The sequence below is a fragment of the Salvia hispanica genome, chromosome 1 (genome assembly GCF_029641045.1).
Source record: "Salvia hispanica isolate PSC_SH4W2 chromosome 1, Shi_PSC_v1, whole genome shotgun sequence".
NCBI classification, from domain to species: Eukaryota; Viridiplantae; Streptophyta; class Magnoliopsida; order Lamiales; family Lamiaceae; genus Salvia; species Salvia hispanica.
The window spans coordinates 33,643,386-33,668,662 of NC_142692.1; the positions used below are offsets into that span (position 1 = coordinate 33,643,386).

At 32.8% G+C, this 25,277-nt stretch overlaps 3 protein-coding genes across 3 annotated transcripts; 2 read left to right on the top strand and 1 right to left on the bottom strand.

The window, feature by feature from the left end:
- The first annotated feature begins 5,960 nt into the window (after positions 1 to 5,960).
- On the top strand, positions 5,961 to 7,219 carry LOC125218194 (uncharacterized). The gene is made up of 4 exons (XM_048119819.2): positions 5,961 to 6,390; positions 6,478 to 6,687; positions 6,764 to 6,895; positions 6,986 to 7,219. Exons 1-4 carry the CDS (start codon positions 5,980 to 5,982, stop codon positions 7,082 to 7,084), a joined length of 852 nt encoding a protein of 283 aa, XP_047975776.1. The 5' UTR covers positions 5,961 to 5,979; the 3' UTR covers positions 7,085 to 7,219.
- A 4,570-nt stretch (positions 7,220 to 11,789) lies between these two features.
- Positions 11,790 to 12,690, top strand: LOC125218544 (zinc finger protein ZAT10-like). Its single transcript, XM_048120230.2, has one exon. The coding sequence runs from the start codon at positions 11,869 to 11,871 to the stop codon at positions 12,505 to 12,507; it is 639 nt and encodes a 212-aa protein (XP_047976187.1). The 5' UTR covers positions 11,790 to 11,868; the 3' UTR covers positions 12,508 to 12,690.
- A 2,663-nt stretch (positions 12,691 to 15,353) lies between these two features.
- On the bottom strand, positions 15,354 to 19,711 carry LOC125218019 (QWRF motif-containing protein 2-like). Its single transcript, XM_048119611.2, has 6 exons — positions 18,257 to 19,711; positions 16,847 to 16,966; positions 16,561 to 16,677; positions 16,369 to 16,458; positions 15,733 to 15,843; positions 15,354 to 15,619 (listed from the first exon to the last, which is right to left on the bottom strand). Exons 1-6 carry the CDS (start codon positions 19,538 to 19,540, stop codon positions 15,545 to 15,547), a joined length of 1,797 nt encoding a protein of 598 aa, XP_047975568.1. The 5' UTR covers positions 19,541 to 19,711; the 3' UTR covers positions 15,354 to 15,544.
- Between the last annotated feature and the right edge of the window lie 5,566 nt (positions 19,712 to 25,277).

Consider the following 25,277-nt stretch of genomic DNA (forward strand, 5'->3'; position numbering starts at 1 on the left):
ACTTGTCAAATTTAACGTACCATGTAGTTAATCACAAAAACCAAGTGACAATCTACTAAAAGGAAAGAGGGCCCCTAATATCACGAAACTTTTTAAAAAATTGAATTATTCCCACAAATTTTTGATTTAGCAAATAATATCACGAACTTTATCCGAGTTTGTTATTTCCTACCAACAAAAAAATTCTGGCTATATTAACGGATTGAAAAACAATTTTGGAAGGTGTACTTCAAGAAAAAATATCCTCAAAGATTGAAGCTCTCGAAGTTAAGTCCAGTAATTATGAAAAAAAAATCTGTATCATAATAGTATTTGCGATTTTTTTTTTGTCATTAGAAATAACAAACTCGGGTAAAGTTCAGAATATACTCCCTCCGTCCCGGCCTAAGCAAGACATTTCTATTTTGACACAAGAATTTAGGTGGTGGTGTTTAGTGAATTAAATTATTAAGAGTGAATTACATTTTTAGGCTCTATACTTTCAACGACGAACATTTGCAGTCCCTACACTTACAAAATATCATTTGCGGTCTCCATACTATACCACTTGCTCATTTCAGGTGCTTTTTTACTTTTTGACCATATTTTTGGACAAAAACGCCCCCAAAAACCTATAGGGCATTTTTGTACACCTCTAAAAGTAGGTACTTATTTTGATATTTATGTTAGTTTGGGTACTTTAACTATGATTTGTGTTTTATTCGAATAATTTTTGTTTGGATTGGTTATGAGCAGAACTAGCAAAAAGAAGGGTGTGGCGAAGGGTGTGGCTTAAGCGCCTACCCAATTTTATTTTATTTTTTCCAGTTTTTCTTCTTCAAAATTTTTTCAAATTTTACAAATTATGTTTAGCCCTTGTAGAAATTCTCCAAGAGAGTAAATGGTCATTGTTGAATGAATGAGAAGGGCTGAATCTGTGAGAGTAACTTACAGAAATTAAAATGATTATAATGTTATTTTTAATTGCTATTACTCTATACAATCAATATATTATTAAATTAGTTGTGCTTAAAAGCCACAATATTTTAAAGATTTCTAAATATTTTTAAAATGTGAATAATTTTTTTTTATAAATTTCATTTTAATTGATTCATCTTAGTTTGAGGAAATAGAATATGTGCTTTATAATAAATCGAATTTATTAAGTTAAAATCCAAGATTAAAACTATGCATATATTTTATACTATAATCAATCCAAACAAAAAATATTTGAATAAAATATAAATCACGGTTAAAGTATCTAAATTAACATAAATATCAAAATAAGTACCTATTTTTGGAGGTGAGTGTACAAAAATGTCCTTTAGACTTTTGGGGGTGTTTTTGTCTTAAAATTTGGTCAAAAAGTGAAAAAGCACCTGAAACGAGCAATTGGTATAGTATGGAGACCGCAAATGATATTTTGCAAGTATAGGGACCGCAAATGTTTGTCGCTGAAAGTATAGAGCCTAAAAATGTAATTCACTTAATTATTAATAGTAAAGTAAGAGAGGGAGTAAGGTAAGATAGAGAAAGAGAAAGAGAGATAAAAGTAAGAGAAAGGATAAAGTAAGAAAAAAAAAAGAATAAAGTACGGAGATGAGTGAGTTGATTATTGCCAAAAATGGAAACGTCTCACTTAGGTTGGGACGTACCAAAAAAGAATACGTCTCACTTAGACTAAGATAGAGTGAGTATTTGTTAAATTCAAAGTTAATGGGAAAAATTCAAACTTTTTTAAGGTTCCACAATATTAAAGGTCAATATCTCAAAAAGAAAACGAAGAAAATACTCATATTTTGAAAAAATAATTCGTAACATAATATGGCTACGTAACTTTTTTAAGAGAATGGTAATTAGTAAATTAATTGTTCATTTTATGGGAATTGATTGCGTCTCTATCCGACGCGTAGAGTTGAAGCGGTAAGAACGGCGGAACCAAAGGTGACTAAGTTCATCTAATCTAAATAAATTTTGATTTATTAATTAAGGAACTTGTGTTTTTAATGAATCGTTAATTAAGTTTTTTAAAATTGAGATATCACAGCTAGGAACTCCCACTTCATAATAAATGGAGTATTATTATTGTGCTTTTCGTTGCCACATAATCCCAAGTTCACTATTAAAACACCTGTATGTGTAATGTCCACCAACATTTTTTTAACCACATAGATAATACTATTTTGATGGATATGAATCTTCCTATAATCTCATAAACATGTAGCCAGCCCAAACACAAAATAATTCCCACTACATAATATAATTTGAGTATATATTATAACACAAATCATGTATAATAATTCCAACATGGATATGTGGTGGGATTTAAAATCGAATTTTTTGAAAATGCATGATTTACCTATAAATTCCTATTTTAATAAAAATTGATTTTACATATCAACTTTAAAAATCGTCCGTAAATTATCAAATTAAATATGTAGGCAAGTACCGCCTTTGGAAAGTAAATTAAAATGGGTCACTTAAAAACCTTGCAAGGGGAAAGGTCGTCGTGTGTATGAGTTGGCCAAGCAATAGATAGATAATGCCTAAGACCAAATGTCTCGGGTTCGAATCCTCTGTAGCACGACCTTTAAATTATATCCATTCACTCATAAAAAAAGAGGGGGAGATGGAGGAGAATGGGAAGGTTTTCAATTATTTATGAGACATGATTATCAATTGCTTAAATATTCTTAATTGTAATTGTGTTTATCTTATTTTCAATATAAAGTACCCTCCCTATTAGAGGTTTCATTTTGCCATTTTAGTCGAGTCCCCATTAAAGTTAATACTACATTATATTTTTACTATTTTTGGCAAGTGGACCTCACATTCCACTAACCTACTTCACTCAAATTTTATTATAAAATCAATATACTCCATATGTCCCTGAAAACTATGAACATTTGGTTCGACACGAGTTTTAATGTTTAATTAGTAAAGTAAGAGAGGAAAATAAATGATAGTGTAAGTAGTGTTAGTGGAGAGTGAGCTCCACATCATTAGTAGTTCATTAGTAGTGTATATGTATAAGTTGTAATAAAATGATGTATTGTGTATTGTGTATTTTAACTATTTCAAAATTAGGAAGTTCATATTTTCAGGGATCGACTAATAAAGAAATAATCATAAGTAGTTTTTAGGGACGAGGGGAGTATAAAAGTAGGATCCACATTCTACTAATTTTTTGTATCTCTTTCATTTACAAAGTCAAACAGTTTTTAAAAACCCGCGCCGGTCAAAAATCGAACTTGAAATGAGGACCGGAGGAAGAATTGGTATTAATTTGTAAATATCCCAAAATATAAAGATAGTAAAATTATTTTTGTATAATTTCTGGGTACATACAACAGACCACCACCATGTACGTGTTGTGAACAGGTGCAATTGATTACTAGATCGAATATATATATAAACACTTATATTTGCAACATGGGTTGGTCACATAAAATAATAAGATGATGCAAGTAATTCGAAGATGATACCTAATCTCATGTGATTTTATCTTGATCGAAATTGATTGATCGAAACGTAGTACGGAATATTTGATTTTATGGATCTTGTTTTGAATAATTCCAACTATATGTGATCATTAATGTGCAAACACCTCGAACATGTGAGTATTTTATTTTTGCTAAAAACATTGGTAAAATTCAACACAAAATATATTGTTTTACTTGTAAATTTCAAACAAGTATGTGGATAAAAAAAAAAAAAAATCAAGAATAAATTATATAACTGCAATAAATAAATCCTCTCAAAACCAATGTCGTCTTAGTACATGGGTCCTGTGGTCGGAGGAGCAACCACACGGTATGTGTGGAAGTTTTTGGACTCAAGGCCACTTAGTGCTCGGACTGCGTACTTGACCTATCCAGCACATGGAACGGCTGCGATTACCTTGCACGGCCTGTTTGTTTTATCTTTCGTCCTGGTCAGTGCACTTAACTCGACTTCTATTTTTCTCCGAGCTTTGCCCTTTCTTCACTATCCATCGAGCCACGACCTACGCCAATCCATTAACACCAAAGTGAGTTTGTGAAATACATAAAAAGTACAATAAATTAAAGGGAAAAGATACTATAATTTGATACACGCCAAAAATAGTTTGTGATTTTGGACCATGAAAGCTAATTGGACAACTCTAAAAACCGTTAATTTGATAAATAGAGAGTAATATTATGATGAAGTAGCTAGGGTGGTCAAAGGTTAGGTTTAAGGCAAAGAGCGATGTTCGCGGGAATCATGTCGGATAGTTATTGTGTTGCTACACAAATATTTCATACTCATCGCCACGATCGATCATCACCAAAAAAGCCCACTTATTTAAATTCTTTTTATTTATTATACTATTTCCCACGCTCTTCCAATCTCTAATTTATGGAGTATTTTTTGTGATCGTTGTTATATGGATCTTCTCTTTGGCTTGAATTTATTGTTCATTTTATTGTGTTTTTTCTTATTTTTGTGTAGTTGTTTTGGATGTAGTATTTTCTTTTGTCGATTTCTAAATTATAAAATACTTTCATGTAATTGTAGTTGTCTGAAGTTTTTTTTGTTTGTTTGTTTGAAACTGTTGTTAAATAACTCATATTTAGTGGATGAGGTTGATAAATATCGATAAGATGTTTGTTGTTCATTTGATTGTTTTTTTTCTTGTTTCTATGTGATATGTTATTTTATTCTATTGATACGTTGATTTCGTTTTTTTACACGACTTATATACCGAACTACTGGTGTATTGATATTACACTATTCATATTTTTCTATTTGAATATTTTATACTTCATCCGTCCATGATTTATAGTCTTACTTTGATTCGCATGTGTTTTAAGAATTGTGAAGGAAAGTGATGGAAAAAGTTAGTGGAATATAAGTTCTAATTTTATATACTTAATTTTATAGTAGAATGTGAATGTAAAAATTTAGTGGAGCGTGATTTTAAATTGTAAATGCCCCAGCAAATTGAGACATTATTTCGTCGACAGATAAAAAGTAACATATAAGAAAACAATACTTAAATCAGGAAGAAGATGGATGGATCATCCCATCAATTATGGGATATGATTCTAATCCATCTTGATTTAATTAAACTTGTATTGTGTACATGTTTCATTGTGATTACATATATTTAAACTTGTAGTATTGTGTTCATGTCAATGTGATCACATATAATCTTAGATGGAGCGTGAGCACATGAAATATGAATTTAAATAATATACTAGAGCATTAATTTATATTTTTCACGATGAATTAGCTTTTAACAATCTTATTCATGTACACAATCATCATGTTATATATGCAACGCCACACATTTTAATTAAGATTATATAAACAATTTGTATCCTAGTTGATTCCAATGAAGGGATCTATGAATGCATTTCAAAAGTAAAATAGGGGTATTCAACAAATATATAGTTTCAACTTTCAATTAATTAATTAACTACAAGTGATATACTTTATGTTGATGAGAAAAGTTGAACATATGAGTTTCTGATGACAATTGAAAAAAAAAATGAACCAGATGTAACATTAGAAATCATATCCTTTATAAATCTAAATCGATTGAGTAAACATCCACAGTACATTCGATAAGAAGACGATTCAAATCATATCCTTAATAAATTCTGTCATTTACTCATTAGTCCTAAATGACATCACACTACTTAATAAATAATAATCAATAAATTCATAAACATTAATATCATTAATTAGGTTATAGTTAGTCGTGTGATCAAATGATTAATTAGGTGAGATAGTTAACATAAACTTATATCATAGAGAGGGAGAAAGAGAAGTTGCATGTTGGGATACATTAATTTGGTAACCAAAAATAATGCAATAAAAAAAAATGAAGTCAATCACTTCTACTACTATTCTTCCCCCCCTTTATCTCCTATATAAATATCAAACCAATTCATCCACATTTCCAACATCAAACCAATATCACATTTCAAACAAAACAAAAACAAATACCAAAACATTTCTTGTTAAGAAAAGATGGAAATTGCAGGATCTTTCCTGGATGAAGAATGGGAATCTCTGAGCCAAATCTTTTCGAGCGGCGGCGAAAATCTGGATCTCTTTCACCAATACGGCGGCGGCGGTGAGACTCCATCGCCCTCATTTATCCCCTCCGATCAAGCCAACTTCTGCTCAATCTCTCAAGAAAGCAGCAACACTACCGAATTCGACGAAGCCCTTTTCCTCAACATGCATCATCAGCCTCCTCTCAATGCTGCTTATGATCATCAAGATACTATTACTAACTCATTCGAATCCATGATCATGAATTTACACAACAATGCCGGTTTCGTGGAAGAGTGTCAACGTTCGCCTTTGGAAACGGCCGATTTGAAGAGGAAGTCCGAGGATTTCCCGCCACAAAATCCTAAGAAAAAACCAAGAAATGTGAGTGTAGAATTGTTACAGTCACACTTTGTCTGAATTTTCTTCAAAATTGTTGATTGATTGAGAGACTTATTAAATAAGGTGCAGGCACAGAGAAATAAAAAAGTGCAGCCAAAAAAAGGGAAGAAAATGGTTCAAGAAAAGAATAATGAAGAAGAAATGAATGGCTACACCTCTGAAGATGAGTCAAATGCTTCTCAAGAACTTGTCAATGAAGAAATCAAGAACTCGAACACGAAAGCGAAAGGCAGAGCTAGTAGAGGATCTGCAACTGATCCACAAAGCCTCTATGCAAGGGTAACTATATTATAATCTCAATCTAATGGAGATAATTAAGGGTTTTAAATTAATGTTTTATGTTTGTTTTTTTCAGAGAAGAAGAGAGAGAATCAATGAGAGATTGAAGATCTTGCAGAATCTTGTTCCCAACGGAACAAAGGTTGACATTAGCACAATGTTGGAAGAAGCTGTGCAATATGTCAAATTTTTGCAGCTTCAAATTAAGGTATAAATTTTATGCAATTTTTACATTATACAATTTGATTTCTTTACATGTTTTATTTATTTATTAATTTTTGTGTGGTTTTTTTTTCAGTTGCTGAGCTCTGATAATATGTGGATGTATGCTCCACTTGCTTACAATGGAATGGACATGGGAATCTATGAAAAGCTTTGTTCAAATCTGAGGCAATAGAATCGAGAGTTATATTGCTGAATTTAAACCAAATGAGGCTATATTCTCTTAAAAAGTACATGAAAAAATTTAATTTTTTGGGATACCAATTTGGAGGAAGGTCCAATAATAAGTATCCAAATTCATTGGTAATGATTCAAGTGTATAGCTATCCTCTTTGATTATGTAATTTGATCGGCATTTTGGTATAATTTATGTTGAGCATTTTGATAGTATAACTTATGCTGATATAATTTGATCCACAAGTTTCATTAGTATGACATTTCCCTCCTACCAATAGATTAAGAGATCGAATCAACACAACCACAAACGATTAATCATATCAAATTAATTGTTCAAGATGATATATGTTTGATATGCTAACTAGATTGTATTTTACAATAGAAAATGATTAATCATATCAAATTAATTGTTCAAGATGATATATGTTTGATATGCTAACTAGATTGTATTTTACAAAAGAAAAGAAGTTACAAATAAAATATCACGATCTGATTAAGATTAAAATTCTGAACAACAAGAGGCAAACTCAAGTCATATATCTATCTGTCAAACTATGAAATCATACACATAATTATATACTCCCTTTCTCCCATATAATTGGTCACCATTTGACCCAACACGAGTTTTAAGAAATGTACTAATAGAGAGTGGGTTGAAAAGTTAGTGACATATGAGTCCTACTTTTATATATTTTATAATAAAATGTGAGTGAGATTGAGTTAGTGGAATGCATGTGTGGCCCACTGCCAAAAATGGTACTCCCTCTGTTCCCTCATAGTTGAGGCGAAACTTTTCGCCAACGAGTTTAAGAAAAGGATATTGAGTGTGTTAAATAAATAGATAAAAAAGTAAGAGAAAGAAAAAAATAGAGAGAATAAAGTAGAAAGTGAACAAAATAAGAAAGAGAAAGAAGTCACTATATATGGAAATTACTCAACTATGAGGGAATTTTCTGAAATAGAAAAATGGCTCAACTATGAAGAAACGGAGAGAGTAAAAATGAAAAATGGCAAATTTTTTGGGGCAGACAAAAGTGGAAATAAGTGACAATTTTTAGGTACAGGGGAAAGGGAGTACTAATTAATAAATTTTAATTAGATGCCAACAAATTCTTAAAGATTAACAATCATGCATAATATAATACTAATAACTAGGGATGTTAATGTAGCCCGCAACCCGTGAGCCGACACGAATAGCCCGTCAAATTTACAGGGTTAGAGCTGAAAATTTCTAGCCCGATAAAATTAGAGCCCGATTAGCCCGCAGCTCATTAGGGCCAGACCCAAAAACCCGATGGACTGGCCCGAAAATCCGATAAAATTTCTATCGTTCTATTTGTTTGACTCTAATTCGACATTTCATTGGTTATTTTATAATATAGATTACTAAAAACATAACTTTCAATTATATATATTAAATATATAAATTATATATTAAATTTTTATTAACATAATAATAGATATATACATTAGAAACTTCAAATTCACTATAAAATAATATTTAAATTTCTAAAATATGCTTTAAATTTTTTTTATGTTTATGTTTTATTTTGTATAAATCTGTAATATTAATATTTAATCATGTTTATGTTTGAGTTTAAGCATAATATCTCAAATTTATCATAATTAAATATATTACATTTTATAAATATAACTAATTTTTACTATTATTTATTGGATTGAATGCATGTTAATTTTATCGGTAGCAATTCGATTAGCCCGCTGGGCTAGCCCGAAACCCGAGCTTTTAGGGTTAGGGTTGAACTTTTATAACCCGAACAAATCACAGCCTGATTAGCCCGCATCCGATTAACCCACAACCCGAATAGTGTTGGCCCGAAACCCGGTGGGCTAGCCCGATTGACATCCCTACTAATAACTATAGCTGATCAGAAAGTGAGAATAAATAATTTACTACAATTAATCCATAATGAAGTCTTAAATATAATTATAATCATGCATAATAGAATATTAATCACTCCAACTGTCAATATTAATTGATGCTTAATGAGTTCGGCCATCAACAAGGTGCGAACTGCCCGCACACAAATTGTGGCTCTTTATAACAACTATAGGCAGAACTTTATTCATAACAAGAGCACGATTTTATAATTTGTGGTGTATTTAATTCGATAACGTATATCTAAATAGATGGTAAAATTTTATCAAATTTGAGATATGAAATTAAATTTGAGAAAAATCTAATACTATTGATACGGATCTCATTCGTATCTACCTAAATTTGATATCTATTTAGCTTATATTTAAGATGGGCTGTTTGGGTTTTTCTTTTTCTTTTAGATCCTTTGGGCTAAGAATTTGCAAAAGCCCAAACTAACTTCGAATTTAATCATTTTTTGCTCCCCTTATCTCGAAGATTATGCTGTACTAGTATGTTATTTTATATAGAAAAGAAGTAAAGAACAATTGGACATAACCAGAAAAATATTTATAAAGGTAATAACAATAACTTAATAATAAAATTAATTTCAACTATTTTTAGCATAGAGATAAGTATAATTTATTGTCTGATTCTTCTTACAAAAATTATTTAGAGGCAAAAACTAAATTAGTAGAGTACTACTAATTTTACACCAATAGTATAAAATTTTAAAAAGGTAAATATATATTTTCAAATTTTTTATTTATAGTTTTAGAGGTCGAAACTAACATCACTCTTTTAATTACAGTATTTATTAGTGCATGATTCACCGTAGTAGTTGTCACCAAATTGCAAAGAAACGTAGCAATTTCCTAAAAATGACATAAGATATCACAGCAATAAGCAAATAGTAGTAGTACTATACAAACAAAATATAGTATTTTAGGTGAACCATAAAATAAAAGAGTTAGCTCTCCAGACTCCATTGACCACGGAAATGAAGACCTGTCACAAGTTGATAAGTTATGACTAATCTAGAAGTCAGCATCTTTAATTTCTTATCCCTAATTTTTACCAGAAAATTAATACTAGTAATTACTGACTTTTATTTCTACAAGCAAAAATTAGGCCGAATTTGGGTCGAAAAGTCAATTCTTTATAATTCCCAAGCGATCAAAACTTTACCCATTAATACACATTTATGCACAATTACCAAGAGAATTATATATGGATATTTCTAATTGCTTGATATCATAGTTAAGCTTAACTCAAAGCCCATTATAAGACCACGACCCTATCTAATCTTATCAAAATTATAACATTAACCTTGTTTATGTATCCCATCACTTTGTCAAGTTAAGTCATGTTATTTAATATACAATACAAATTTAGATAATTTCTTTTATATCAAACAACAACGGAAAAAAATCATATCTTTGCATATCTTGACATGAAACCCGTATTTCTTATCTTGTTTTACATATCTTCTCATATCCTATCTTTTTTATCAAACGAGTACAAGTAGCAGGAGTACTATTTTTCTTAGAAAAGGTAATGAATAATGGTTTCTTGTTTAGATGATCACAAAATCATCAATAGAAGAAAGTTTAGTTATTTACAAAATTCAATATTATATGCTTGATCATGTAAATAGTGTACACTAAATTTCTACTATTGGATCTACTATAGTATATTATTCACACGTGTATCAGTAATATAAAAATGATGCATCCCCCCTTCCCTTTTCATACAAATATATCTTTTCCAAGATGCCAAAATCGTAAGAAACACATTTATTTACGAAACGTTCACTCAAAGTAGATGAATTGTACTCTTCTTTCTCAGCAAAAAGTTAGATACATTGTATATCTATGAGTTAAATAGATCACATTCACAAGTTGGATATATTAAAAAAGATCCAACAATTTTACTAATACATTGAAATTAATTATTTAAAACTATAGAATTGTAAAATTAAGGAGGCGAAGAAGTAAGACCGCGTGTGTGTTTTGACTTGGTCCAACTCAACCTTAGAGTTCACACTCAGTCTTCAGTCATAACTAAGTTGCCCAAATTGTACACCGTCTATCCACTAATACACTCTCTCTCACACACCACACACACTATTTCCTCATCCTTATCAACTACCTCACTCCACTACCTCATATTTGCGGATCCACAATTCGAATAAATATAGAGAATTTTTTAAAATAATTATACAAACATATTCATATATTAGTTGTATTACGATAACAATATAAAGTAAAAAAATTCACTTTGTAATGAATCACCCATCTTAGGAGCAATTGATTTTTAGATTGAACTTCATTATGATTTTACTATATCGGTGTACAATATGTAATGTCTTTCACATGTGTGTTTTTGAATCTCTATTTTGCAAGTTTGATCAATAAGATTGGGTTGGTCTTATTTTTACGTAATTGAACCTTATTAATATTTTATTGCTCATATATTACGCTTTAACAAATGAGATTGTAATATTCAATTAATATCAACTGATTACATAATCTTATAGTATATTACAATTTCTGTTTTGATTTTGACTATTATATACTTACATTCACAATATATAAACGCATAATAAGTTTATAAATACCATATACTATAGTGAAATTTGTAATTTACCATAGAAGTATCCATAGAGAAATGAATAGTCAACTTGCGGAATCACAACGTGTTCATATAAACATATATGTTTATTAATTTCCTAGTAAAATTGGTAACCATCTCACTTTCCCACCGCTTGTCACGCAACTTCCACTCATTCACCAAACACCCATATATAAAAAACTCAACACCACACTCAATTTTTCATATTCAACAACAAAAACAATACAAACTTTCTTCCCTTAGCAAAAAGAAAAAAAACAACACAAAAAATGGCCCTCGAAGCTCTCAACTCTCCCACCACTCCGGCGCCGCCGTCGTTCACCGCCGCCTCCCTCGAGCCGTGGTCCAAGGGCAAGCGGTCGAAGCGCTCCCGCAGCTCCGACCGCCACGATCACCCCACGGAGGAGGAATACCTCGCTCTCTGCCTCATCATGCTTGCCCGCTCATCCACGGCGGCGCCACTCCCTCCGCCGGCGGCGCTGGTCTACAAGTGCTCGGTCTGTAGCAAGGCGTTTGGGTCCTACCAAGCCTTGGGCGGCCACAAAGCCAGCCACCGCAACAAGCTCAGCTCCGGCGCCGGCGCAGACGAGCACTCCACCACCTCCGCCTCCGCCGTCACGTCGACCTCCGGCAGCGGCGGCGGGAGAGTCCACGAGTGCTCCATCTGCCACAAGTGCTTCCCCAGCGGCCAGGCCTTGGGCGGCCACAAGCGCTGCCACTACGAGGGCGGAAGCAGCGTGGTCAGCTCGTCGGAGGGAGTGGGGTCCACCGTCACCCACCGCGATTTCGACCTGAATTTGCCGCCGTTCCCGGAATTCTGGCAGAGATTCGGAGGCGAGGACGAAGTCGAAAGCCCGCACCCGGCGAAGAAGGCGCGGCTGTCGCCGGCGAAGTTGGAATTGGTCTGAAGAATCTTTATAGAATAGTGAAATTATTAGGAAAGGTTGATTTTTTTTTATTTTTTATTTTTTATTTTTTTTTTATAATTTTGTTTGGTGGTGGAAATTGTTTGTAAATGGAAGTGGGGAATCATTGCTGATTATTTATTGATTCTTTGATTTATTGCAATACAATAAATTGTTTTGATTAAATGATGATAATGTTTAAAGTTTTCAAGTTGAGTTACAAAATTGACATTGTCAATAAGAGACTAATCTTGGATAAATTAGACTTCAAATAGTGGTCCAATCGATATTATCCGAAAATTAATTCATTTTACTTTTCTTTTGAATATAAATTATTTTAACATAATCAATTGGCATAAGCAAAAATTATTGTACAGAACTTGTATAACCTGTAGATAGGGAACTTAGTTTAAAGGTGATTAATAATTTAATATGACCTGTGGCTATCATTTCTCATTACTTTTCACGTTCTTCACGTTTTATACACTAGACTAGCCACGTTTCAAATTCTCAATATCAATATTTGGATGTTGTGAGAGAGAGAGAGATATTCATGTTAACTTTTACAAAGCATTTCAAACATATTTTTCAAGCCAGTTGGTAAAGAAGCTTCTTCTCGTTGTTAATTTTATATTACATGTGTAAAAGCCTCTCCATGAATTGATTAGTTTCTATTACAAAGTATACTCATGAGGTCAAATTAATAATGCATTTACTGGTTATAATAAGTTATAAGTAACAAAAGGCGTTACTTGAATTTGGCAAAATTGGGACAATTAAATTAAATAAAGGAAATCGTAGTTTCTTGCTACGTTGTTGTCAGTGAAACTCATAAAAGTCTATCAGAAAAAATAGTTTCAATCATGTGAAAGTATATCTAGGTGATATGGTTCATGTTAACTTTTGTATTAACGGCATTTGATCTTATTTAGGGCAGGTAGTTCGGTCATCGGTTAGTCGGTTAACCGATGACCGAACCATTTATCACATTTCTCGGTTAACCGATAACCGAAAAATTCGGTTATCGGTTCGGTTCGGTTCCAAAAGAAAGGTGTCTTTCGGTTATCGGTTCGGTTCGGTTCCAATCGGTTAGAACCGATTGGAACCGATTAGAACCGAATTACACATTTAATATTTATTTTTATTAAGTATATTCTAAATAGGTTGTTTTTATTTTTTAAATTTCTAATACAAAGCACCTACATAATTTTTTCTACAAATTTAAATACCAAAAACTCAATGCAGCGCAAATGGTGGTGGCTAGGATGAGAATTTTTCGTATGCAGATTGATACCTATGAACTGCATATATATATATTTTTTAATAATTCGGTTCCGGTTCGGTTAACCGGAACCGAACCGACCCTATTCGGTTAGGAACCGAACCGAACCGAGGCCAATTCGGTTTCGGTTTCGGTGCTTCAATCTCGGTTACTTTTGTGCTCGGTTAACCGGGTTGTCGGTTCGGTTCTAACCGAACCGACCGAATTACCTGCCCTAATCTTATTTCGTAGGATTTGATATCATATAAAACTATCATTAATTTGTACTTAATTTAGTAAGTAAACAAATGAAGAGAGGAGTGGGAGAGGAGTGGGATTCAAGTCTATTAAGATACCAAAATCATAATGGTTTGCTACTATAGCATTTACTTAGTCGGCACCACCCACCACGTAGCAAATATATATATTTAATGTTGCCTTTTGTGGTCCAAATGGCTATATACAATATTATGCATAAACACACGTTAAAAGTGAAAGCTAATGTAGGCCAACCAAATGGAAACACAAATTTATCATAAGAGATTTAGTGTCAAACTCTTTTATGTCGTGTTGCATTCATAAATGAATTATTAAATTTATGTTTAAAATAGAACTTATCATAATAAATACTCCAATTAATAAAATATTTGAAATTTTAAAATATTAGTATATTTTACTACTAGTTTTTTAATATAGGGAGCACGGGGAGTGTTATATTGCTAACTTATAACTTAATTGCTAACTACAACTAAATAATAGCCATTAGATATTCAAATTAAGGGCTTAGGTCATCAATCCCTAAATGTCAATACGATCAACGAAAAACGTCAATAAGGCTATAGGATTAATTCCAAAAATATCAATAGGGGTATTAATGTCAATTAACTACATGTTTAGTTATAACTAACTTTTAAAAAAACCCTCAAAACTTTAAGTTCATATAGCATATATATCAAATTAAAGATAATTTCATAAGGATTCCAATGATATCCTACATGCATATGTTCGACGTCAAAATTTGAAAAAAAATTCGAAATTTTTTCGTACAGCAGAAACGTCAACATACTATATAAAATATGTCAATATAATACATGTAAAATGTCAATATAAGCTTAATAATCTGAAAGCATTGTGCTGATATTCTCAAAGCCTTGTGTTGATATTTTTGAAACACTATATTGACATTTTCATCAAAAACCCCAATTTGGAGTTTTTTTTTATCTTTTTTTATTTTATTAATAAAAACGAAAATTACACGTGGCAAATTATAGACCACACGTTTTCTAAAATCCTATGATCTTAAATTAGTTGTAGTTAGCAATTAAATAATGAGTTAGCAATTGATCACTCCCTACGCTCCCTAGGGAGTGCACTATATTATAAAGTGAACGACTTACAAATGAGAAAAAACATTGTGCGTGGGGTGGTGGGCAAAGAAGTTGAAAGTTAATCTGATCTCTATTGCAATAAATATACAATTACATAAAAATCTAAAAGAGATAAACTGAACCAAGAAAATTTGTAGGATATGTTTAATTCTGTGTTACTAAAGCTGATTAGCGTTGTTTGGTAAGAAAATGTAGGACCATTTAGAGAACAATGCATATTCACATATATATTTGATGGAAAATGAAGATGATTAAGTGTGTACAATCAACCTAGTCGACAACCCCAAATTAGGATCGGAGATGCTTCAACTGACCTTCGATCGAGCATAAAAAACCGCTATCTAAGATACTATTTGACCTACCATGTTAGCTGTAAGTCAGGATCAGCATGTTAGGTTTTATTTGAGAAGCTTTCTTGTGAACATTGAACCTGCATTACTTGGACTTTTAAGCTCCAATTTATCACCTGCCATCACACCTTATGTTAGGGAGAGGGATACTAGAGAACTAGTTCTGGTTGAGTAGAATGGTTTACAGATGAACCGGCGATGTTAACAAGGAAGGAACGTGTATTCTAACCTGTAAGGGTACGAATATTGTTGAGAACAATTCTTTGCATTGCTCTAGCAAACCATGCTCTCTTGCACTTAACTTGGAAATGTCTGTTGCCAGTGAGTTCATCCGCTCCACCTATTGAGGCATAGGAATTAAAACCCAATTCCAGAAGGAGACGTTTAGACAGTAGACCAAATTAAGCAGTTTTTCTTGAAGTTCAGTCACTCTTAAGATTTTTCAATTTCAATTGATCTTCAAATGTTTCTTTATTTTTTACAACTCTATATTGCAAAGAGTAATGGCAACCAGAAAGGAAAGTAATGTGAAGCATGGTTTGGTTCAAGTGGTAGAATCATTAAATCAAAACATTAAAAGCATGTGATGTTATGAACTAAATGAAGAAGTGAATTATTTAGTTAGTTGCAGATTACGCCAAAGCACCAATAGTCATTATAGCATCAGTTATTACTCACTTGGGAATGAGTAATTACACACACCTTATAGCAGACATAGTAGATGGAGTCATAAAGCAAAGTAGCAGATTCAGTAACTACCATGTTTTATATTGACTTGTCAAAATCCGACGAGTAGGTATTGGTATTATACTACCTCAATTACCCCAAATGGAGATATATATAAACTTCGGTTGAGATTCAATACCTTCAACTGTAAAGAGTAAATTGAAGATTCCATTGCTTGCATAACGTCAACAGCTGAATATATTGCTTCTTGAACTTCATGAACATCAGCCTGAAAATGTTGAATAAGAACGAAAATGTCCTTAGTTACGTGTTAAGCTATCCAAATCGGAAGAAATGAATGATGCATTTGTCAGGAGAAAAGCTATCATACCCTGGCACCATCAACAATAGGAAGACGGACAGTGCTAGCTTCTAACGCTTTTATAGCACCAGAAACTGAATTCCAGTAATCTCTATCTAGCAGATTCAATCTCTCCAAATGTGGCAGCTGTGTCCAATGAAGCATTTTAAACACTTTGGCAAGTATTACAATTTGTAACCAAGTTCAATTAAGATTCCAGAAAAAGTAAAGAATCTACAGACATATGTATATATACTGAAATCAAATCCAACGGTATTAGAGGTTAGTTAGAGGAAGGAGCGGGGAAAAGTCTTACTTGTTCCTTTAACATTGAATAAAGCTTCAAATACATTCTCAACGTTTGTAGTTCAATCCTCTTGGACATAACAGAGTGCTGCAATTTCGAAGTGTTCACCCAAGCATTGTAGAGGTTTCTCTGATGATGTGAAAAGGAACAGAAAGATATGAAAATAGTTTCCCTCAAATGCCCACTAAAGAAATGCAAATAAGAACCAATTAAAGTATCGGACGGTTAGTCGAATAAGATTTCGATGTTGGGACATAAATCAATGATAAGAGAAAAACTGGTCTAGTTAAGACACTGTCATCAAGCCGTAAGAAGTAATATAGCTAACTTATGAAGTGTAAAAAACTAAATAATGCACAATTCCAAGCCCAACAAATCCTAATTGATTCTAAATGAAACTCTAAACAACTTGAAAACAGATTAATTTTTTTTGGGTTTGGCGCCAGCAAAGAAAGTGAAATTAATATGCCAAAAGATTTTAATTTTTCATTTCAACCGACATGACAGATACATCAGCAGGGTGAAAATACTTCAAAATATTTCAGACTTGAGACAAAATAATTCATGTTAATTACTCTTAGAAACAACCACATTTAGTAATCCCTCTAACTCTCATAAATGTTGTTCAATACAGATACGTTTATCAGCCGATTAAATGCTCTACTAACTGAACTCAAATTGTATCTAGTTTCCCACAAGAGTCTCCCTATTTGCATTAGTTCTCTATCAAAGCCATCATACAGATACGTTTAAAACACTCTCTTTTCCCATCATACGTGCACAATGAAAACTAATCAAAGTAAAAATTTTGTTACCCTTCCCTACTGGAAACTACTATGAATTAATAAATATACCCGCGTAGGCTTAGAAAATTTCATATAGAGATCACCGACTTATGGAACTCAAGGACCCGAAGTGAATATAAATAATAGACAAGTTGTTGGTGTTGCCATAACTTTCTGACAATTACCAAATTTAAACAAGAAACAGTGTGCTGAACATAAATCATCTGTAACTGTCAACTATGTTATAGAGCAACACATTTCTGAAAATAGTTATCTACTAGTAATAAATTAACTTCTAATAGTTTGATGCACTTACTTTAATAGTAGAGAACTAAAACCTACCTTCAAATATCAAAGACTAAGTTTTGTCCTGCTCAAGTTAAGGCCTAATAAGGCCAGAACAAAGGTCAACTTCAATAGCATCTAATTTGTCACTCTGTAATATCGAGTTCCTTTAATTACCTAGCAAATTATGCTTACTTTCACAATATTTAATTCTTAATTATGAGGATCATTTGCAGCATATAACGCAAACCATGCACTAATATTCTCATGACAATTGAAAATGAAATGTAACATGGTTGAACTTCTACTTATTTTTATAGCATTAAGAGTGTTGGGAGCAAGTTAGTACCTCGGCTGCATGTTTTTGCACCAAAAGGGTATTCTCTACCTTTGCATTTGTTAATCGCCACTGCAACTGCCGGTTATAAAGCATCCTCAAGTCATGCGCATCAGCTATTCGACTTTCTCCGAACTTTCCTCTCCTCAATTCAATGGGAAAGCTAATCAAAGACGGTGTACTGACCATGTTATTGTCGTTCATCACACTCCCTGTGCCATTTCTAGCCCTTATTGGACTAGCCATGCTCCTCAAGAGAGCACCACTCCCCGAAGTCATGGCCCTACTTGGTGAAGCTGCTCTGCTAACACCTCGAAGTGGCGAATGGCCCCTATTAGCATAGACGTCCCGCGGTGATGACACAGGGCTTTCATTTTGAACCTTCTTTGCCACGATTAATTTGGCTGAGCCCGTCATTCTGCTAGAGGCACTGTTTGATAAGGGTGAGACAGGATCTACTACTTTCTGAACTCGGTGGCTAGCCTCTTGCCAACTTCTTGCCGGTAAAATCCTCCCACGCGGCCGAGTTGCATCGGTGCCCTCGGAAGAGACGCTCTCAACATCGGAATTCAACGAACCTCCTAATCCCGATCGACCTTCGTCGATAACTGCTGGATCCTCAATTTCTCTATTCTCAAGCGTATTCACAGATTTTCTCAATCCCGAAATAGCAGGGTTGGATCGGTTCCATTTCGCTCTGTCGGTACCGTAATCCAAGCTTCGATTCGGATTCTCGCTGCGTAATCTCCCAGGCCACAGATGTCGCTGCTGTTCAATCGGCCTCGGGGTGTCTCTATCCTTTGCCGTTCGATCTCTCACAGGAGAGACCCCTGATTTCCGCCTCTCCGGCGTTCCCTTCCTCGGAGGCGGCTTCTCCTTACACACCGGCAATGAATACGATTGCCCCTGAAACGACACCGATAATCTCCGCACCGACTTCACCAGCATTTTCTCCGCAAAGGTCGGCGTCGCCGCCGCTGCCAACGGCCGCCGTCTCTCCTCAGAAACCGCCCGCGGTTGAGTCCTCGGAGTGGCCATTGCGGCGCCTCTGCCTCCGAGCATCGGAGATATGGACCTCCTCGGCGGAATTGGCGATCCGGAAGCGACGGAGGACGACACCGAGGAATTGGAGGAGGAGGAGGAGGAGGACGTCGAGAGAGACAAGTAGCGCGAGGTGACTTCGCGTGCCCTGGGGCGGCGCGGGGGCGCATTGTCGGAGTCGGACGGCAGCAACGGCGGCCGTTTCGGATTCTGCGACGGCCGCTGCTTCGGAGTGGATGCAGCGGCGGTTACCATTTCACATCGTCAGCTGATTCAGCTCAATTACCGCACTGCTCCGAACCCTAATTTCACTACAAAATCGATTAATCGTCGAAACCCTGCGTCTCCGATATGATTTTGGGGAATTAGGAGTTTTAGAGAGAGAAGACGCGAAGTGGGTTTGATGAGTGGTTAGAGAGAGATGGAGATCATATGACCGTTGCTATAGCGCCGCGAATATATATATTTCCACATTATATTTTTATCAATATTAATATTTGCTATAATTAATGCGCGATCGAGGTTTTGGAGCATAACTGTCGTGTACTGTGTGAGTGTGTGTGAGACAGAGATTAAATATTTAAATAATTAGATTCACAAATGAATGGGGTCGATTAATCTAAGTTTAGTAATATGCATTCACTTATGCAATAGGGGCCAATAGAAATTATTTTGGTAATAAATGAATAGCAAATTTAAAGTTGCTAACTACAAACGTATAAAGCTTCAAAATTTTAAATTTATAACACTCACCGATAATTGGCAAATCATTTATTATAAGGAACACACAATTTGAATTTTCCAAATCATAAAAAGTTAAAAGCCAATATAAGGAAAGTGAATTTAAATAAATTTTTTATCAAAAAATGTATAATCGGGGGGCTGACAAAGAAAAAATATTACTCTACTAAATCTGATTTTAAAAATAATATAAAAAATCATATCAATATTATATTTAATGCATTTAAAATTAGCAGTAATATATTCCCCATTACTTCTTCACAATTGATTTGCATTTATGTTAATTTAGTAAGGGCTAGGGATAATTTCGGACAATATAAAAAAATGAATAAACGACACGCTAATATGATGTGTTCGCCAATGCATATAATGTGACTCTTAACAAATGGAATGCATCTTTCGTGTAAAATATTTGAATACGTACTTACATATAAACGATCCCAATAGATTTAAATTTTACCTCATTTGCGGAACTTTTCATGCAGAATCAAAGTTCAATAACTAACAACAATAAAAAGGAATAACTAACAACAACAAAAAGGAAGTATCTTATTCGAAGCTTAATGCTTGGACTTATATTAGATTCTAATAAGAGTAATTTATTAGTTTCATTAAGTTGCTCTAACAACTTTGTTTCAACAACATTAGCACAACATATCTTCATTTCGGAAATATGAATGGGATTTTTAATTGACGAATATAACATTTGAACTAAATAAGGACAGCTTGATTATGAGGGTTCGTTTGAAATGATTATTAAGATTTATGGGTTCTTTTCTTATTTTATTTTTTTCTCTGAAGATTGTGTTTCAAATTTTAGTTTTTAGATAAACTGGTCAAAAATATAGCTAGAATAACTCTACTATTGTTTACAATGTTAACTTAGTTACTACTTATAGTTTTTCTATTAAAATACGATTTTTTTTGTTCCCTAAAGCGAAAAAACTAAAGCCAAAATAATATTCACAATTTCTAATAATAAATTCGGTAGCAAAAGTTGTTTTTTTTTTCAAGTGAAATAATCAAATTTGTCTCTCTACATGTTTTTGCTAGATTTAATTATCTCCAGTTGTAGGGACTAGGGATGAATAAATAAATAAAACACAACATAATTATGAAGAAATGAGAATATTTTTGAGAATGCATGTCTACTAATTAAAGATAAAAGCATGGCTGCAAGTATGCAACTTCAGTGATCTACATGAGTACTCTATTATTTTATTTATTCCTTTTCCCCTCAATGGATACATATATGATTATAGGAAAGAAAAAAAAATCAAGAATAAGGATTAGTTTATTACTACTATAATGGAATAATTAGGATTTCAAAAAGATAAAAAAAAAAAAAAAAAAAAAAAAAAAAAAAAAAAACTGCTGGTGTACTGATTAAAATTTTGACCCAATTTGCATTATTTAACTAATTATAGACTAGTCATTAGCTAGAACCTTAAATAAAGGCAAACAACTTCTTGGATAAATCAATTTTGCTAGTAAAAAAAGTATGACCATCATATTTCAGAGAAATTCTTTTTTTCTTTTTAAGATACCAACTTTGAGTTCTAATTAATCTACACGCTTTATGCAAGTACGAAGTTATTAATTCTATTATAATTACTAATTATGATAATATGGGTAAACTTAAACAAATGCAAAGCCATAAGATTTTGTTAAGAAATAATTAACATCCAAACCCAGCATGAAAGCAACTTTTGAATGGTAGAACTATTGAAAACTGAGACCTAAACCTTATTTTAATGGGCAGATATTAGTTCACCAATCTATATCTAAAATATGGTAAATAAATAAAATAAAAAGAGAGGAAAATTTGAAAAAATAAAATTCTTTCTTTAAAAATTTCTCTATATGGATAAGGTCAAGTTATGGATAAACAACTTGCATTTAATAGTTAGTAGTAATATATATATTACTCCCCCGTATGTGAAATTTTGTCCAATTTTGTCATTTCGGTCCGTCTATGAAATGTTATTATAAAAACAGTATATAAATGTGGGACCTACATTTGCCTAATTTTTTTCATTCGTTTTTCTTCTCATTTCTTAAAACCCGTGTCAAGTCATATTTGGACAACATTTCGTTGACGGATAGAGTACCATTAATTCAAAATCCGATACACGTGTATTTTATTGTTTCGGTAACTATAATTACCTGGTATGATAATGTGATTTTGTAACAAGTTTTACCTAATACATTACTCAAATATATAATAAATAGTGTTTGTGCCAGTTTTTCAATTCCAATCCTTTTAAATAACGACTTATTTGGACTTAAATTAAATCATTTTAATAATTATAGATCTATACAGTATATAAAAAGGGAGTTTTTGGAGATTTTGAATAATCATTTTATGCTGAGGGATGTAAATGCAATTAATATAAAATTAAAAAATTAATTTTAATAAATATATAATCATACTTAGTTTGTTTTGTGGAGATTAGTTTCCCACGTTTCATGTATAGGTGAGTGAGTGGGGGGTTAGCATGATCCCATAGAAACACCTACTTCCGGTGCCTAATTAATTCCTCCCTACTTTTGCGACATGATGCATTGGATGGTTTCGCAGTTGGCAAGTCAATCGAAGCCGACCTAGCCAACCGGAAATTTTGTGAAAATCGAAGACTGATTGCTGTAAGTTAATCAAAAGCATTGATGCGTTTCATTAAATCAAAGCCAATAATCACTAAATTTGCTTGTTGAGTTTTATCTAATTTGGTAATTAGAGTAGTATACAATAACTACTCTTACTAAATTTATATTTGATTTTGGTGAAATTAACAGTATTTGTTTTGGATTTGCTTCTTATTGATGTTTTTTTGGTTACGTTCATGGAATCATTTATGCTATATATATTCTCACCCAGTAGACATATTCACCTTTCTCTCCCATTCCCAGGTAAATAAACTCACCCAGTAGACATATTCACCTCTCTCTCCCATTCCCAGGTAAATAAATACTTTTATTCTCTATTTGTCACTTTGATTGATGTTAATTTGTAGTCACTAAAGCTTTATCTTCTTGATTTGGATGGCTAGGGAAGCCTCCACAAAATCATGTGGTGTGAATTGTTCGATTGTGTACTTTCATGGGTCTCATGCATCTTATGCTTTGCTCTACGGATGATCCGTTTAATACATATTGATTATTGATTTTGTGCATTGTAGACTGATTTTGTTCTTTATTTTGTTGTTGTTTTAGGTAAGACAGACGACATTACCTACGAATTCTGTTGAAAAGTGACGAATTGTGAATTGAAGGTTTTAATTTATAATGATGAGATTGATTTTAATTTTAAAGTTAATGTAGTGTACAAAGAATTTTTAAAAATGATGAGTAATTTTCCATTGTACATTTAATTCTTTATATTGATAGATTTTTATCTTCCTACTCAATGATTTATTATTTAAACATTATATCATGTGATTTGTTTCAAGTTTATTATGCTTCAATGTTGATTTGTATAGATTTTTTATTCTCATATGAATAAAATTAATTTATTTAATTAATTTAAAATTGAAAATTAATGTTTTAAAAATATATTTATCTGTGCATAGCACATGCGTGATACTAGTAAAATTAATACGACTCTATGCCACCGGACTTCAATTAAACTATATTATGAGAATCCTTATTTCAAAACCTAAATATTTTCCCATAATTCATACTCCCTCCGTCCCAAGATAAGTGACTTGTATTCCTTTTTGGGGTGTCCCACTATAAGTGATTTATTTCTATTTTTAGCAAAAAGTCATTTCTCTTACTTTATTTTCCACCAACTTTATTCTCTCTTCTCTTCTCTACTTTTCCCTCTCTCATACTTTACTCTCTCCACTTTAACTTATTTAAATACCATTCCTTAAATCCCGTGCCCAAAAGAAGTAGGTCACTTATCTTGGGACGGAGGGAATACTACAAACTTATTATATTAGCAAAATAAAATATGAAAATGAAATTTAATTAATAGAATATTAATGATATCAAGCATGGCATGGAACGGCCACCATTGATCTATAAAGCTATCGCATCTCCACCGTCGATAGATTCTGTGGATTCTGCTGCAAGAAAATTATAGTTTAACTTGCTCCTCAACTTTAATTCTTTAAGTCCTTTTATTTCCAATACTCGATCAATGAAACAAGTGATAAAGATATTATCTGTCTTGAAATATAATTATATTGATCGTAGGAAAAGTTCTTGATTAGGACTGGTTACTGCGCTAATTACTTTGCAATCAAAAGTTGAAATTAGAATATAATTAGTCTTTGAATAAATTTCAACCTCAATTAATGCTTTTTTTTTTGGGCAAAAGACAAAGTTCCGAATTTAAATGCATGGTGAATATTGTTTTTGCATGTACATATAGAATTTAAATGGTGGATGCATCCACTCATGTTTAAAATGAAATTCAAATTCGAAAATAGCCACCATGATTTATTAAAATTAATAATCACAATTAGAGTGGATGCACCATCCATGTTTTTACACAATTAAGTAAAGCCATAATAAAGCCTGTTATTTACAAAAAGAAAATGAAGAAGCTCAGTTGTCAAAGGGAAAAAAACATGAAAAGATATGAGATATTGATTAAGATCAGGTATTTACTTTTAATCAAAAAGAGCAAATTCCACATGCACAAAGAGTGACAAAGCCATCATTTGCAAGCTAAGTCTCAAAAGCAAAATGAGTGAGTCCTCTTTTAGTGTGTGCGCTTCTATGGCCTATCCCTATTCTTCCCATTGCTTTGTTACGGACCCACACTTTCTCCATTGTAGGTTGAGGGTATACAAGTCATTCTCTTCAATGCACAAATTATGTTCTAACGCATACACAAATTCAACGATAAATAATGGGATACGGAAGAGTGAACGACATTCAGCGCGTACACAGGGTGCGACAAATAATCACATAGCGTGGAGTTATAGTCATAGCAGTGCGATAAAATAGGCTGTGCAATATGAATATTGGATAATGGGATGTGTAAGAGTGAGGAATAAATTATGAAGTATGAATGTTGGATAATGGCTTAGTGGATAATGAAAATTTGGAGTGCAAACTGTATGAACAGAGATGGTATTTAATTTGTCCCCATTTAGACTAGTGATGTAGCATGTGTAAATTTGACATGATTATTTATTTTCTTCTCTAGGAACAGAATCTCTTGATTCATTATTGTTGGCTGTATAGATGCCCTAATTGGTAAAAATGAGGTTGAAGTTGAAAGCATGTTCACTCTCAT

Coding starts and splice junctions, on each gene's coding strand:
- LOC125218019 (XM_048119611.2), bottom strand. CDS start 19,540: ATGGTAACCGCCGCTGCATCCACTCCGAAGCAGCGGCCGTCGCAGAAT. Junction 16,678..16,846: donor ATTCAATGTTAAAGGAACAA/GTAAGACTTTTC, acceptor CATTGGACACAG/CTGCCACATTTGGAGAGATT. Junction 15,620..15,732: donor CAATATTCGTACCCTTACAG/GTTAGAATACAC, acceptor GTGTGATGGCAG/GTGATAAATTGGAGCTTAAA.
- LOC125218544 (XM_048120230.2), top strand. CDS start 11,869: ATGGCCCTCGAAGCTCTCAACTCTCCCACCACTCCGGCGCCGCCGTCG.
- LOC125218194 (XM_048119819.2), top strand. CDS start 5,980: ATGGAAATTGCAGGATCTTTCCTGGATGAAGAATGGGAATCTCTGAGC. Junction 6,391..6,477: donor CTAAGAAAAAACCAAGAAAT/GTGAGTGTAGAA, acceptor AATAAGGTGCAG/GCACAGAGAAATAAAAAAGT. Junction 6,896..6,985: donor TTTTGCAGCTTCAAATTAAG/GTATAAATTTTA, acceptor TTTTTTTTTCAG/TTGCTGAGCTCTGATAATAT.